The sequence below is a fragment of the Octopus bimaculoides genome, chromosome 6 (assembly GCF_046866305.1).
Source record: "Octopus bimaculoides isolate indiv1 chromosome 6, ASM4686630v1, whole genome shotgun sequence".
NCBI lineage: Eukaryota > Metazoa > Mollusca > Cephalopoda > Octopoda > Octopodidae > Octopus > Octopus bimaculoides.
In genome coordinates, this window is record NC_142933.1 from 80,771,204 (window position 1) to 80,787,885 (window position 16,682).

General features: G+C 35.0%; 1 protein-coding gene across 3 annotated transcripts in view; it reads left to right on the forward strand.

Moving 5' to 3' along the window:
• LOC106882052 (copine-8) overlaps nt 1-15,870 on the forward strand; it is a 271,614-nt gene extending 255,744 nt beyond the window's left edge. For 2 of the 3 annotated variants that reach the window (XM_052968691.2, XM_052968690.2), the window contains 5 exons: nt 1,623-1,750; nt 4,758-4,860; nt 6,021-6,078; nt 12,236-12,309; nt 15,487-15,870. In XM_052968691.2, coding sequence (XP_052824651.1) covers nt 1,623-1,750; nt 4,758-4,860; nt 6,021-6,078; nt 12,236-12,309; nt 15,487-15,690 — 567 coding nt within the window. In that variant the 3' untranslated portion in view covers nt 15,691-15,870. Of the gene's footprint in view, nt 1-1,622; nt 1,751-4,757; nt 4,861-6,020; nt 6,079-8,759; nt 8,932-12,235; nt 12,310-15,486 lie in introns of those variants that run through there. The other variant, XM_089354138.1, reaches the window with a different exon arrangement.
• The last annotated feature ends 812 nt before the right edge of the window (nt 15,871-16,682 follow it).

Below are 16,682 nucleotides of genomic sequence, written 5' to 3' on the forward strand. Positions count from 1 at the left end.
TTCTGCTTGTTGGAAGTATAACAAAAACAAACAAAGATTTCTTACACAACATTTAAACTCTGGTTTTATTTAAAATCAGTTGAGAATGAATGTCTAGTGCATTCTGAATCCACTTCTGAAAAATAAAATCTAAACCAAACCTTGTGGAAGTTGAACCAAAATATACAGTATTTGTAATCTCTAAGTAAGTTACATGTCACTTCAAAGTCATCATCATTTTCATAATTTAATGGCCATTTTCCATGACGGCATGGGTTAGACAGTTTGACAGGATCTAGTGAGTCACAGAGTTGCATTGAACGCCAATGTTAGCTTTAATGTTTCAATGGCTGGATGCCCTTCCTAAGGCCAACCACTTTACAATACATACTTAGTGTTTTTTTTTTCTGTCTATGTCACTGGCACTAGTGAGGTCATCTACTAACTTGCAAGACAGAAAAAGAACAAGGAAAAATGGGAAAAAGCCCCCGTGATTGAGTAGGGAAGTATTTGGGAGAGAAATGTGGCTTTACTCTAGGTGCTGAGAGGTTAAACTGTAATAAGGGGCAACCACAGGTGTCTTGCTACATATGTGCCATCCAACAAGGGAGTCTCTATATAATCATTCAGTCTGCTAGAATCCCCTCAAATCATACCCAACCATCATGGGAAATAAAAAGACACATCAGATAATGTAATCCTAAAAACCTCAGAAAAGAGGGGATGGGATGAGAAAAGAAATTTCAGAGTGAGCACATTTCACTTAAGCAAAACTTCAATTTACCTGATTTAATTAGCCAAGAATAACTTGCCATAAAGTAGCCTTCACCTGAAACAGATGTAGCAGGAAAGACTTTATCAATCAGAGAATATGATACTATATTATAAACAGAACAAAACAAAATATCTACTATATTTTAACCACTACCTTTTTTATTTTGGGGACTTTTCAGAAGATTTTTGGCAAATTTGTGTTCTATGCACAGGAGTTCATACGATCATGAAAAAAAATTTTGTGTGTGTGTGCATGAATTAAGGGTAATTTAGCTGTTGTTTTTAGCACATCTCACGACCACCTGATACTTTCCTTGTTTCTTTGTCACTCTGGCATGTATTAATGTTTTTCAATATTTTTCTCCCCACAAATACATGTAATGGAATGATGATGCACCCAAGGGATTTAACCAAAAAATTCATTGTCCATAGTTTAAACTCTGATTTTTAAAAAAATCAAATAAGAATGAAACTTTTAAGATTTAGGTGGGGTGGTTAAAAATAAACTTTTTTTATTTCATAATTATATGAATTCTTGTGTGTAGCACACAAGATTGGAAAAATTTTCTGAAAATTCCAAAAACTAAAAAGAAGTTACAAGGGATAATATGGGGTGATTAAACCAGAATTCTACTGACATTTCTACTGGTCTTTTAAACATGACTATAATTAAAAATTATAATAAATTCTCACAAGTAAGCACAAAACTGTGAAAGGATCACCTGTACAAAATAACCACTTTTTTGGCTAATTCCAGTTTTCTGGAAGCTAAATAAGAGGCCCTGTAGTGTACTTAGCTTGGTGAATAATGTTTGAGTAATTCTTGGAAGTTTACTTTTGTTTATAATCTTTTTCTTTTTCCTTTCAAGAATGGTACTATTGAAAACCCTTATTGTGAAGGTATCCAAGGTGTGATAGATGCTTACCATCATACCCTTCATTCCGTACAACTTTATGGCCCAACAAATTTTGCCCCATGTATCAATTATGTCGCTCGGTAAGTAAATTATATGAGAGTTCTTATTAGAAGTAGTTAGGAATATGTTTTCTGTACAACTAGAATATTAATTAGCTGATTATTCACAGTTATTAATTGTTGTCATTGTTGTTGTTTAACCCCTTGGTCAGTTCTGACTGAACCAGATCTATGATCCAACTCATTCCAGCTATACCCATCTCAATTTTTTCAGGTTAAATGTACCCTAAATGACATTATCTAATGTTTATATGCTTTTGTTTGACAGTAGAGTCTGACTTGAGGGAGACTTTGCTGCTATTTCTAGTGGGTTGAACAATCACTCTCTCTTTGATTCAAGGTTTCTTTTTCACCTACTTCACTGGCTCCCAGTTTCCTAAAACTACAATTCTTAGTATAGTATATGTATATGACGTGTATGTGTGTGTACACAAATATACAAGTTGTGATGTGTATTTTCCATTCATGAAAATATATCCAGCTATAACCATAGGGAAATATTACCTTACTTGGGAAGTTTTCTCCTTTATGAGTTTTGATCTGAGCTTTTATTTATTATTTTTTTCACAATAGCTGTGAGAACAGCAAGGCAGGTGTGACACTTTCAGATGTTTTGACAAAGAATTCATACCATACCATACCATTTCCTTTAAGCCGTTTCTGGTGATTACAAGGGTTTTTTTAAATTCATTCTTGGTATGAAACTAATTGGTGAATTGGCTTCTATGTGAATATAATATTGTATTTTATCATAATAGTATACCCACTTCAATAGCCAATATTTGAGTGCCTTTTTTTTCCTAACTCTTGAATGTATGTGTGCGTGTGTGTGATGGAATCTACTGTCAAAGATGACATATGAGTGTTCAGTTTTTGCTGATCAGATGCATAGCTCACTCCCTCCATCAAGTTGACGTCAGATGTCGAAGTGATCACAGAGCAACGTTAAATGAAGTATTTTGCTCAACTATCTAGTCCAAGAATTGAAACCACGATCTCATAATCGTGAGTGTAACATCCTAACCACTAGGCAATGCGCCCTCGTCTTTTATATATGTAGTAACTTGAAAATAAGTGTCTTGCTCGAGAACACAACTCACAACCCGGTTCGAGAATCAAACTCACAACCTCACTATTGTAAGCTCGATCTTCTAATCACTGATGCACGTGCCTTCGCATAACACACACACACATACAAAACACACAATGAGGGGAAATAACTCTCTCAAACTTAATTTGTCACATGACAGATGAAGGGGACATTACAAGGACAAATTACAACGTCAATACATGACGTAATCTTCCAATACTAGGCTCGCACTTATCATCATCATCATCATCATCATTATCATCATCATCATCATCATCATTTATTAGATGTCTATGTTTAATGCTGGCATGGGTTGGATGGTTTGACAAAACCCAACATGGCTGGATTAACCTTCCTAACAACAGCCACTTTGCAGCATGTACAAAGTGGGTTTTTTTTACTTTGTTTCTTGTTTTTTTATATCATTACTCGTGAAGTTGCCATGCAGCCCACAAGATCAAGATTCCCTTCAACTGAATGAGGCTATAGTAGAGAAGCAAGCAGCTTTATATTGTGGAATGAAGGATTAAAGTGAGAAAGAAGTGCCCAGAATAGTTTTCTCACTGTGGAGGGGCTACACAGTTATTTGCATATAAAAGAGAGGGTGAGATGACTAGGGTAAAGCTGGGAAAAGATAAAAATAGCGATGAGGTATCAGGGTGGACCCCCAAAATACAAGATGTGTAAAAGTGAGTGGGGACGGATGTTTAGGTGGGTAGATGGTGCTGGAGTGTATGGGATAGTGAGAGATGGTTAGAGACCATCAGAGTGAATATAATAAAGTACAAGTGTTGAAGAATGATGAGTAGATAAAGTATGGAAGGGTAGGTGGCAACTGTATAGATTGAGTAGAGTTGAGGGTTGGGGGTAAGGAATGACCAATGATTCATAAATTAGGAGAGGGAGGGGAGAGACAGTGCTGAAAAGGAGGTGTGGGGTGAAGAGTATAGTAATAAACAGAGAGGGGGAAAGAGATGATATGTGGTTGGCCAGTTGGACGAGTATGGGGCAAACGTAATTTTGGGGGAGAGGAGATATTTAGTGTGGAGGAAAGATAATTTGGCAGCTGAAGAGGGCAGTATTAAAAATGAAAGCTGGATGACAAGTGAAATGGTTCTGCATGGTAAGAGGGGGAAGTGATATCAGGGCAAAGTTAGTGAAGTTTGCAGTTCTGCTCTCAGAATAATGTGGTTAGAGAGTCAATAGCTGGTTGGAATGTCTTGAGGAAGAAATTAGACAGGAGTGCAGTAGTGCATATACATGTATTTATATACATTGTGCTTCCAGAATTTGAGTTTCACCGAGTGGGGTGGGTCTTCTCAAGAACCACATATTGCCAGTCATCCTATCTTTTGTTATTTCCTCTTTGATGTTCAAGGTCCTGATATCAGTCTTCAAGTGTCTACCTTTTCTGCAAGTTCCATCTGTACTAAGTGAGCAGCACTTAATTCACCTGTCCTCATCCATATGCATCATATATTTTCATACTGGTGCAGCCTTCTTTCTTATACATTACATCTAATTCATCTTATGTCCAATTTTTTAAGTGTTGTTTGAAGATTTCTTACATTTTGAGTTCTGCTAGAAATAGTGACTCATAATATTTTGTTTTGCTTTTTCTTTGTTTTTGTTTTTTTACTTAAGGTGGTGAGCTGGCAGAATTGTTACTGTGCCAGGCAAAATGCTGAGTAGCATTTTGTCTGTTTATACATTTTGACTTCACATTCTGCCTCAGTCATCTTTGCCTTCCATCCATTCAGGGTCAATAAAATAAGCACTAGTTGATGTAATCAACTAACTCCATCCCCTAACTAATTGGCCTTGTAACAAAATTTGAAACCAATATTATAATTTTTAATCTTCAGGTGTGCATCTTGATATATCTTTCTTCAAAATGTGTTGTTCTCCTTATAATATTAGCCTTTTTTTTTTCTTCAGATGTGCATCTTTACATCAAGATGGCAATGATTATTTCATCCTCCTCATTTTGACTGATGGAATTATTACCGACATGCCCCAGACAATGGAAGCAGTTGTTAATGTAAGTGTCCGACTTAAAGTCATTGTATTATTGCAACTTTACTTTATTCGCTATTTACTGCAAAATTTACTCCAAACTTCATGTTCTCTGATATCAATTTATTGACTTCTAACTTTGGCACAAAGCAACAAATTGGTAAGGAACAATGGATGTGGTCGATTGAATTAACTCTGTCACCTTACCCTCAAGAAGTGTGTGGTAAAGACAGCAGCTGTAGTATTTGAACTTGGAGGGAATAAAAGAATGTAATTACATAGAGCAAGACTTCATCAGATAAACACTACCTTCACCATTGATGCTGATGCAGTGGTAAATATACATTGGTTGGTTGGTTGGTTGGTTGGTGGAGTAAAACAGAATTGTCTATCAACAGATATTTCAAAGTTGCCATACATATGTTGGATTAAAATAGTCAAGTTACACAGTCTGATCACTTAGAAGTGTCTATGTTCTAGAAAGAATATATGGAGAAGGCTCATGAGAGAAAGCTTACCAAATACTATGAGCTGGTAGAGCAGTTCAGAAACTAAGACTAGCAGCACATTATGAGACAATTGAAGTAGGCTGATGGGGTTTTATTGGGTGTTCATTCTGAAAAGCTTTGACTGGACTTGGAGTTACTAGTGCAGCAAAGAGGAACACCATAAATTCCATTACTCAAGCTGCAAAGAAAACCACCAAGTGGCTTTGGATTAAGAGGGCAGACCAGGGATTTGCTGTTACTGGGATAAAAGCTAGAACTTGATCAACCCCAGCTGGGTCAACTGAGTGAAAAAATCTGATGTTGAAAGACCCGAAAGTTTGCTGAGGCCCCAGAAACATAATTGATAATGCATCCCAGAGCATCTGTGAAATATATCTTGTAACCTCTAAAATTAACCATATACATCTATCTTATTAATCTCCATTAGTACACTACTAAATTGTCTTCAGCCTTGTGACTTCAGACGTAAATGAACATTTTCCAACTGCAGTCTTCCAGTCTTATTGAAGGGCATCCAGATGCAGAAGCACTAATTCCAATACACAGAGCATTTCACAAATTCAAACAAAGAGAAACAGATATAAAACACTAAAAATATTTTTTAAAAAGTGATATCAAAACAACCATATTGTTTATTACAGCAACGTAATTTCTTTCCCATCTTTTTACATTTTAGGCCTCAAAACTTCCTATGTCTATTATTATAATTGGTATTGGAGATGCTGATTTTGAAGGTTTGTTATCATTTTTATTAATTTTGTTGCATATAATAGGTGTGGCTCTGTGGTAAGAAATTTGCTTCCTAACCACATGGTTCTGGGTTCAGTCCCACTGCGTGGCGCCTTAGGCAAGCATCTTCTACTATAACCTCTGGCAACCAAAGCTTTGTGAGTGGATTTGATGAATGAAAACTGAAAGAAGCTTATTCTGTGTGTGTGTGTGCGTGTCTGTCTGTCTGTCTGTCTTTCTTTGTGTCTGTGTTTGTCCCCCACCACCACTTGGTAACCAGTGTTGATGTGGTTATTGGCCCCATAACTTATTGGCTTGGTAAAAAAAGACTGATAAGATAAGTACTAAGCTTAAAAAAAAAAGTACTGGGTTCAATTCAATCAATTAAAATGTTCTTCAAGGCAGTGCCCCAGCATGGCTGCAGTCTAATGACTGAAACAAGTAAAAGACAACCCTAATATTTTAGCTGAACTATTAGAAATTACATTGTCATTCCTTTCTTAAGAGTATTTAGCTTTGTCAGTTTTTCCAACCCTGTGTGTCATGATAATTTAGTATGCTGCACAATTCTAAAGGCATGACGAATATTTTATCAATGATTTATAGGCACGTGGTATTTTGTTGTGTAACCATAATATACTATAGGGTATATTAAACATTTTCACAAGTCAGCATCACGTTCTACTGTGTTAGCAGTGTGCTTTACATTATTTTGTTAAGGTTATTTCTACAGAAATTATAGCCAGCACTTATTTTTTGCTACAGTGTTTCCTATTGAGACGTCAGATGTAAACAAGCAATGAGACTGAATACAAAAATGGGTAATGAATGTATACGCCATATTTTGGGGGCTTTGCCCCTCTGTCAGCACCCATCTAACCCACTCTCACCTCCGAACACATTGCTTATATAGCCACTGCATACAACAGTCTAAAGTTATTGGATATACCAATTTTACGTATTAAACACATTCTTGGATGCTGGTACGTAAATATTAATAACTTGTAGGGACACAGTATTTTGTTATACAACCATCTTCCATGCATGCATGGGTAAGACAGTTGACAGGAGCTGGCCAGGTAGAAAAACTTCCCTAGACTACTGTGTCTGTTTTGGCAGGGATTTTACAGCTAGATGCCCTTCCTAACACCAACCACTCTGTAGAGTGGTTGGTTTTGGCATGAATTTTAACAGCTGGATGCCCTTCCAAATGCCAACCATGTTAGTATAGACTGGATGCTTTTAACGTGACACCAGCACTGGCAGAGTAAACAAGTAACTTGCAAGACAAGGAGTTATGAGAGGGGCAAGGGCATTTGAAGAGGGGAACTTGTATCAAAAGATGAAAAGTTAGCATGTGACAAAGAGACAGAGAGGCAGAAGTAGGTGTCTTGCCACAACAGTGAGCGCATTAGAGGGGGTGATCCAGTAGCAGATGAGGAAAGGTTAGAGTATGACAGAGAAATAGAGAGACAGAAATAGGTGTCGTACTATAGAGGACGTACATGGTTGGCCAGTGAGAGAATTTGCATTATTATGTTTTTTGTTTTTGTTTTTTTTTGGGGGGGGGGGGGTTCCACATTTTCCTTTGGTTGTTTTTTCATTTTCAGTACAAGAAAAATAAAAACAAAACAACAATGTCTTACTTATATAGATGAACTTTAATATTTCAGCCAAACCTTAGAGTATTTTGTATGGATTTCATAATTTGTTGGCTTGTTAAGAAATTTGGGAAATGTTTAATTTAGACCTAATTATAAAACCTTTTAACTCTTTTGCTGCTCAACTATAAATCATGCTTGTTAAGAACCAAGTATTCTAGTTGAAGAGTTTGTGAACCAGTTGAAATCTTTTCTTCCCCTTGCCAACATGAACTAGTCCACATTTAATATAATTGAACTAGTCCACATGCAAGTGAAGGCACATGGCTCAATGGTTAGAACATCAGACTCACAATCATGAGGTAGTGAGTTCAATTCCTGAACCGGGCTGTGTGTTGTGTTCTTGCGAAAGACACTTTATTCCACATTGCTCCAGTTCACTCAGCTGTAGGAATGAGTTGCAATATCACTGATGCCAGAGCTGTATCAGCCTTTGCCTTTCCTTTGGACATCATCAGTGGCATGGAGAGGGGATGTTGGTATGCATGCACAACTGATGGTCTTCCATAAACAACCTTGCCTGGACTTGTGCCTCGGAGGGGAACTTTCTAGGTGCAATCCCATGGCCATTCATGACTGAAGGAGGTCTTTTACTTTTTGCCCTCATGTAGTTGGTGGACAGTTATCTTGGGATTTATTAAAATGAAGCTATGAAGCATTTTTTCTGTCTGTTCCTCAAGGGAGGTCTGACTCTTGCCTAGTCTCATCTTCATGTTTATATTTTTCAATACAAGTTTTTTCCAGTGACCAAGTTTTGCTCTCACTACTGTCTAGTGGAATTATTCTCCTACTACCAACTACAGCCAAGATATTGAGTGGAATTATTTGTTTCTCTAGTTATTTATTTGATTCTATTTATCTAGTAGCTGCAAGGTTACAAAAATGTTGATACTTGTATCCCTAAGTAACATATTTCATACATTCAAAGAAAAACAAATCAATAAAAGTATGTTACGTTTTTTCCTTTAATTGTTAACCACTGAATGCTTTTATGAACATTATTATTGCTCTCCCCTTATTAAAAGGTATGTCTTGGGTTTATGAAAATACATCCGGCGTCAGTGAAGAGAAATGCTTAAACTTTGATGCATACAAGCATAGAAAAAAGACAGATGGTGGTAATAATGATATTGATAATTGATATTGATATTGTTTCCAATCACTTCACTTTCACCCTCAGTTCTTTTCACATAGCTGTCCACTAGAATATTTGTGTGATGCACATGAAGATATAAAAACAATATTTTAGCAAAGAGCAAACGTAAAAAGTGTTACTAGTTGATAAATATTTCAACTAAAATATTTAGTTTTGATTTGAAACAGTATTGATGTTTTTTCCTTCAGAAACTTGCACCATCCTTTACTTTCACTGTCTGTATATCAACAACAGACTTCACTGAATCTCAGTCTAAGTCACTTATCTGTAATCTTCACTGGAATAACTCACATTTGTAGGATTCACTGATAGTAGCTGCAACAACTTATTAAAGTTTGAGAAATATCCCAGAATCACTCACTGAATACTTGTTTTTAATACTTGCAAAATTGATTATAAATGATATTTATTTAATATCTGTTTTTAAAAATAGTTATTGATGTTATTATATAACAATATGTGATCATTGGACATTGTCTAATGACATGAATTCCTCCTGGTCAATTTACATTCATCAAAGGTGAATGAAGGGGAAGCATCTTCTCTGAGATGCAATTGTTATATATCAAAGATGTAATCCTTAAATCTCTTTATATAGCATAAAATGCTATATACGATTGAGTGAAAGGAAACAGAAGATACTTTGGATGACTTTGTTATCATTCATAAAGAGAATTTAAAATATAGAATTCATTGTTGATTATATACACATCATATATTCACTATTTAAAATGACAATGTTACAATTAGATGGATCTGTTCTTTAAGAAAATCTCATCCAGTAATCCCTGAAAAGTATTAATAGGCCATTAATCATTTATTTCAACATCACTGAGGAAGTAAAACAAACTGAAGAAGAATGGAGAAGAAAGTGCAGTCTGTTAACTTGATCTTAATGGTGTTCATCTCTTGTGCATTGAGAATAACAGAGAAATGGAAAATTATGCATCATATATTTTTCTTATGTTGGAAATACAAAGAATAGATCAAGCTTCTTTATCACAGTTCTTATTGCTAATAGAAGCTCAACCACAGAAACTAACCTTGCCTAACACAGATTATATGAGAAATGGGAGGGAGACATTAAAATTAATGATTATAAGGAAGGAAATCAAAACAGAGGATGATATGCCTTTACTTCTATAATAATAATAATAATAATAATAATAATAATAGTAGCAATAATAATAATAATAATAATAGTAGCAATAATAATAATAATAATAGTAGCAATAATAATAATAATAGTGCCTTGTAGAACTATTACTAAAGGTTTGCCTCCTTGGTACAGCCAGAATAATGAAGAAAGTATTAGGTAGTTGAAAAGAACAGATAGCATGCAAGACTCCAGGTGTTCCAACAAAATTGATGGAGAAAGAAATGACAGAAAAATTTAAGGTGGAGTACTTCTGCAGACTGAGACTGATCCTTAAGTCGAAATTAAACGGACAGAATAAGATTGAAGTTATCAACACCTGGGCTGTTTCACTCCTTAGATATGGAGCAGGGGTAATCACATGGACAGTAGATGAACTAAACTAAACAGCTTAGACAGAAAGACAAGGAAGTTGCTAACTAGATATGGAACACTCCATCAAAAAGTGACACATACAGACTATATGTACCAAGTAAAAGAGGGGGAAGAGGACTTATTGGATGCGAACACAGCATTAGAGCAGAAGAAAACAATATAGCATGGTGTGTAAAAAATGCCACAGAACTGCTATTATTAGAAGTAAGAAGGTCAGGCTTGTGTAGGATGAAAGATTGCAAAGATAAAGCACTATACAAGAAATTGAAAATGAATGAAACTGAAAATAGGTGGGTAAAGAAAAGAATGCATGGTCAATTTCATAGGGATGTTGAAGGTAAGACAGAAAAAAAAGATGGCTGTGGGTGACTAAAACTGATTTAAAACCGGAAACGGAGGCTCTAATCTGTGCTGCCCAAGAGCAAGCATTAAGAACAAACTACATAAAATACAGAATAGACAACACATCAGAAAGTGATAAGTGCAGAATCTGTGGACAAAATGGTGAAACCGTATGGCATATTATCAGCCAATGTACGCCACTAGCCCAGAAGGAATATAAGAGATGCCACGACTATATAGCCAGGCTTGTCCATTGGACACTTCGCGACAAGTATATACTTGACAGAGCAAAAAATTGGTGTGACCACAAACCTGAAGACATCATCGAAAATAAAAATGCAAAGATCCTATGGGACTTTATGATTCAGTGCAACTATGAGAGAGAACAGGAAGCCAGACATAGTCTTAATTGAGAAAGAAAACAAACTATGCTGGATCATAGATATAGCATGCTCAGCTGACAACAGGGTATGCAATAAGGAAGAAAGAAAAGTCAAGAGACATGACAGGTTAGCTTGGGAAGTTAAGCAGTCGTGGTTGAGGAAAAAGGTAGCAGCAGTACCAATAATTCTGGGGGCCCTGGGAACAGTGAGCAAAAATCTCAAGAAGTACATGGAACAAATAGGGGCTGCAATAAGGGTGAAGCACTTGCAGAAAACAGCACTACTTGGAACCATTCAAATACTCCAGAAGGAGCTCAAAAAATAAGAGGTGTTACCTTAGTTCACTGAGAGTGAACAGGTGACACCATAATACATCTCCAGCGTTAGAAGCTGTGCAAAGGCAATGATAATAATAATAATAATAGTTCTTTCAGATTTTGGCACAAGGTCAGTAATTTTAGGACAGGGTAGGTACTCAGTTGCATCAACCCAAGTATTTAACTGGTACTTGATTTTATTAACCTCAAAAGGATGAAAGGCTAAGTTGACCTTGGCAGCATTTGAACTCAGAATGTAAAGAGCCAAATGAAATATTGCATTTTGTCTGATGCACTAATAATTTTGCCAGCTCACCATCTTGATGACAACAATGACAACAATTCTATTGTGTCATCATTTCATCTTATGAAGTTTCATTAATATACATATTTAATAATGATTTTCAATGTCAGTGTTGTTGTTGACATCATGGTTTTAATTAACGTATGTAAAACAGAAATGGCTAAATGAGTTGTAACTTATAGTAACGATTTTGTTGCGAGTTCATATTTCTTTTAAGGTATTTTATTGTGTCTTTGGGTAGTAATGCTAACACCAGCATTTTTCAGTCTTTCCAGCTGTGGAGGAAACAATTTTAATTATAAATCCTGCTACAAGACCTACACATTATCCCAGAAGGTTTCTGTATTATTTACTTAATGTTATTAAATTTGAAGTCAATTACCAACTTCACTCTGTAGTTTGTGGAGACATTCATCTCTTGTATTGACTAATAGATATGTATGATAAATCTGTTCTTTAATGTTCCAGCTATGGAAATCTTAGACGGAGATGAAGTCAGAGTTTCATCACGGGGCAAATATGCTGAAAGAGATATTGTTCAGGTAAGATATATTTCTTGTGCTGATTGTGTGTTATTTCCTTGATGTTATTGATGTTTGTTATTTTGGAATTTTACTTCTGATATCTCAAATAAACAACCAGAAAATTCTTTTCTGAAACACAGAAGCATAATACTATATGAAGATTCTGTAACTCATAGAGGAACTATGACTGTTAGTGGCATTGTAATTCAGAGAGGTACAGTAACTAATATTAAATGCACAGAAAACCCTTTTTTGAAACATAGAAGCATAATATCATATGGAGAAACTAAGGCTCATAGAGGAACTATGAACTTTGCAGGCATTGTAACTCAAAAGTGAAGTAATTGGTACTTACAATTTAATCAACCCCATTGGAAAGATGGAAGACAAAGTTGAAAATATTTAAATTCAGAAAGTGAAGGGACATAACTCAATACAGCAAAACAGTTGGTCTATTTCACCATCAATTCTTCTATCCAACATCCTCTTATTAAGAGAAATAATAATAATAATAATGGCTCCTGATCTTAATTGATTGGAAGTGTTATCGTGTACATTGTTTTGTCTTGGTATAAAGGATGGGCTACAGCAAATATTCTGCTTAATAATGCCCAGATGCAGTACCAGGCAGTGGCTCTCATGGCTTCTGATCTTAACTGATTGGAAGTGTTATCATGTATATTGTTTTGTCTTGGTATAAAAGATGGGTTACAGCAAATATTCTGCTTAGTACCACAGATTTGCTTGTCAGTTGTTTGACCTTAACCAGTTGAGCATGTCCCTTGGTGGCTGACGATATGTGCATCTCTCATCATGAGCAGAAGTAGTGGGGGAACATCATAGCCATGTGTTGAGAGGAATTCTTTGGGATTTGAATAATTCACCTTTGGAAACGAGAGTGTTTTGCTCAACATCCTTAAACAAACCTTATTCGGGGACCTTTTGAGCAGGATGGGCTACTCGACCTGAAGAAAATTCTAACCGGGCCCCATCTGCAAGGTCATGCGCTGTTTATCTTGATATGAGATCAGCATGTCGCGCACATATGGTTGTGATGCATGTGCCTGGTGTACTCTTATCAGACGGGTAGTCATGATGGGTATAATGGGCTTCGTATATTTTACGCCGGTGTTACTTTGATGGCATGCACTGCTCTCTCACTCAATAATAATAATAATGATAATAATAATAATGGCTTTCGGATTTTGGCACAAAGTCAGCATTTTGGGGAAGGGGTTTACTCAATACCATTGATCTCAATACTTCACTGGTACTTTAATTTATCAACCCAACCTGAAAGGATGAAAAGCAAAGTTGACCTCAGCAGATTTTGAACTTAGAATGTAAAGAACCATATATGAATACTGCAAGGCACTTTTTCTAATGTTTCAACAATTCTACCAATTCATTGCTCTGGGTTATCATACAATATAATGGTGCCTGACATAGGCTGTAACTTGGAAATTTAAAGAGCCAAAGGAACTACCACATTCTGACTTAATGGTTTCTGGTTCACACACAAGGCCAGTGGTTTTGAAAGGAAACGGTTCGTTGCTACTATGAACTCCAGTACTTGGCTGGTACTTTATTTTATCAAACCCAAGACAATGAAAGGCAAAAGTTGAACTCAAGACGTAAAGAGAGGAAAGAAATATTCAGCCAGCTTGTCACCTTAAACAACCTTGATAATAATTCTAATGATAATGGTATCAAATTTTGGTACTAGGTCAGACATTTTAAGGGAGGGGACAAGGCAATTACATTGGATCCAGTGCTCAACTGGTACTTATTTTATTGACCCCTAAAGAAAGAAAGGTAAAGTCAGCCTTGGCGGAATTTAAACTCAGAACGTAAAGACAAATGAGATGTCAGTAAGCATGCTAACAATTCTGCCATCTCACTACAATAATAATGACGAAGAAGAAGAAGACGATGATGATGAAAAAGGAGGAGGAGGAGGAAGAAGAAGAAGAAGAAAGGACAACATCTGCATTATAAACACCTAACTATAAATATTAGCAATATTGTTCTATATTTAAACGTTGTGTTAACAACAAACAAGATGAGGACAAATATCCGTCAAATGTAAATAATGTAAATAATATTAGCAATATTGTAAATATTGTAGTTTCTGACATAGGAACAAGGCCTAGAATTTGGGGATTGGAGAATGAAATACATAGTCGATTTCAGAAGGATCTGAATTCAGAAGATGAAGTTACGCCCAGCATTTTTCTACATCATTCTCCCGATTCTTTGACAAGTGTTTTATGAGCCTCCAATGCTGAGCTGAAATTATCCAATCAACAAGCAAGGGGAAAGAAGTCATGCAGAGTAACCTCCCTTCAACCACAACATTAAAAATTAAATTCTGTATCTTTAAAAAGTAGATATGAAATACATTATACAAAGTGTCCATAAATTACCTTTACAATTTGAAAAACTCAGAAACAAATGAAAAATAAGAGTAACCCAGCAGAGTTTACTGGAAAACATAGGCAGACAAATAAAGTTTTTTAGAAACATCAGGATACTCCTATTTGGGCTCCATTGGTTGCACATAACAATAGATACAATAAATTGTGGCAGCTGTAAAGATCATTTATGTACACTCTGTATTATTTACTTAAGAAAAAAACATTACAGACAGATGAAACGTGCGTGTATGTGAAGGTAATGCACATTTTTATGCATACACAAATTTGCACGTCTCTGTATGCTTAAGAAAGAATAAATAGATGACGTGGTATTTTTGTCTTTAATAGTTTTTTGTAAAAAAAAAAAAAGTATCCTTTTTAAACTGGTAATGAGAAAATGAAAGAATTAACATAAAAATCCTGCCTCTTTATCTCTGGCCTCCAAAATACTTTTTTTGAAAAATTGCAAATATTTTTTTTTTAACATCCTTTTGTTTTATCTATTCACAACAGAAGCAGCTCTTGTAACAAGTATTAATTTGCACATCCAAGTTAAATTGCATGTTTTTATAATGCCTTAGACTGCTGGAGATATCCCCAGAAGTCATTTTGTGTTGATGAATGCTAAAAAACAACAAAATTCTATTATCGGTTGACAAAATTCGGTATGTTTACAGCATTATACACAACACATCCATGTTAAGTTGGATGTTCTAATTCATATTCTTTTGTTTATTTCTATTTATTTTTCTTACTCTTTCCTTGTTCTATTTTCCAGTTTGTTCCAATGAGGAATTTCACATTTAGTAATCAAGGAGATAATTCCTTGACCATACAAGCTCGTTTGGCTAAAGAAGTACTTGAAGAAATACCGGATCAATTCTTGTCTTACATGAAAAAACACAGCATAAAACCAAGACCACCGTTAATGAGACAGCCAACCATTTCTTCCATCACATCTTTGCCTGCATCCGAACAATGAAGGAAATAACAACTTTAATCTCTTTCTACTAACATTTTGAAAAAAACCATACAACAGCCTTCCCATTTTCCGTCCACCTTGCATCATTTACTTGCAATGGTGACACACTGAATCTTTCAGTTCACTTCTATGCTAAGCTATATCCAGAATTGAAGAAAACAAAACAAAAACAAACCCTTTGATATATATATATATAACATTTACATTTTCTGATGCAGAATATCAGTGACACTTTCATTCACTGAAAAATTATGCAAAGAATATCAAATATCTGGAAATAATATTGATCTGCAGTGAAAAAAAAAACCTTTTAAATATTTTAAATATTATTTCTTTTTTTATATTTTTTCCTTTTTTCATGATGTAAAGCTTTCCAATAATGACTATTTCTTATATATATATATATATGTGTGTGCATATATATATATATGTGTGTGTGCATATATATATATATATATATATATATATATATATATACACGCACACACATCATACATATATACATATAATATATATATACACACACATCATACATACATATATATATATATATATATATATATATATATATATATATATATCATCTAATATGCCAACTCTATATTTCTTTGTTTCAATATCTCTCTTTTATAAATTGCTAGCTACCTAGTTAGCTAGCTAATTCTTTTAATTTACAACTACTAAAAATTCCTGGCGACTTATTATGTAATACGTTTGTTAAGAAATTATATCTTCTTCAATTAAGCAAAAATTAGTATTTCCAACAAACAAAATCTGAGTCTCATTTATATCAGAATCCTGGCTTGCTTGACTTCCTCTAAAACATACACATATCTACACACACACATGCACATGTACAAAAAACATACACATATACCCACATGTACATACACACAAAAAACATACACATATACCCACATGTACATGTACATAAGCTCACACACACTTCTAATCATAGTTTTCAGATTTGTCATTGAACAACTATTTTCTGT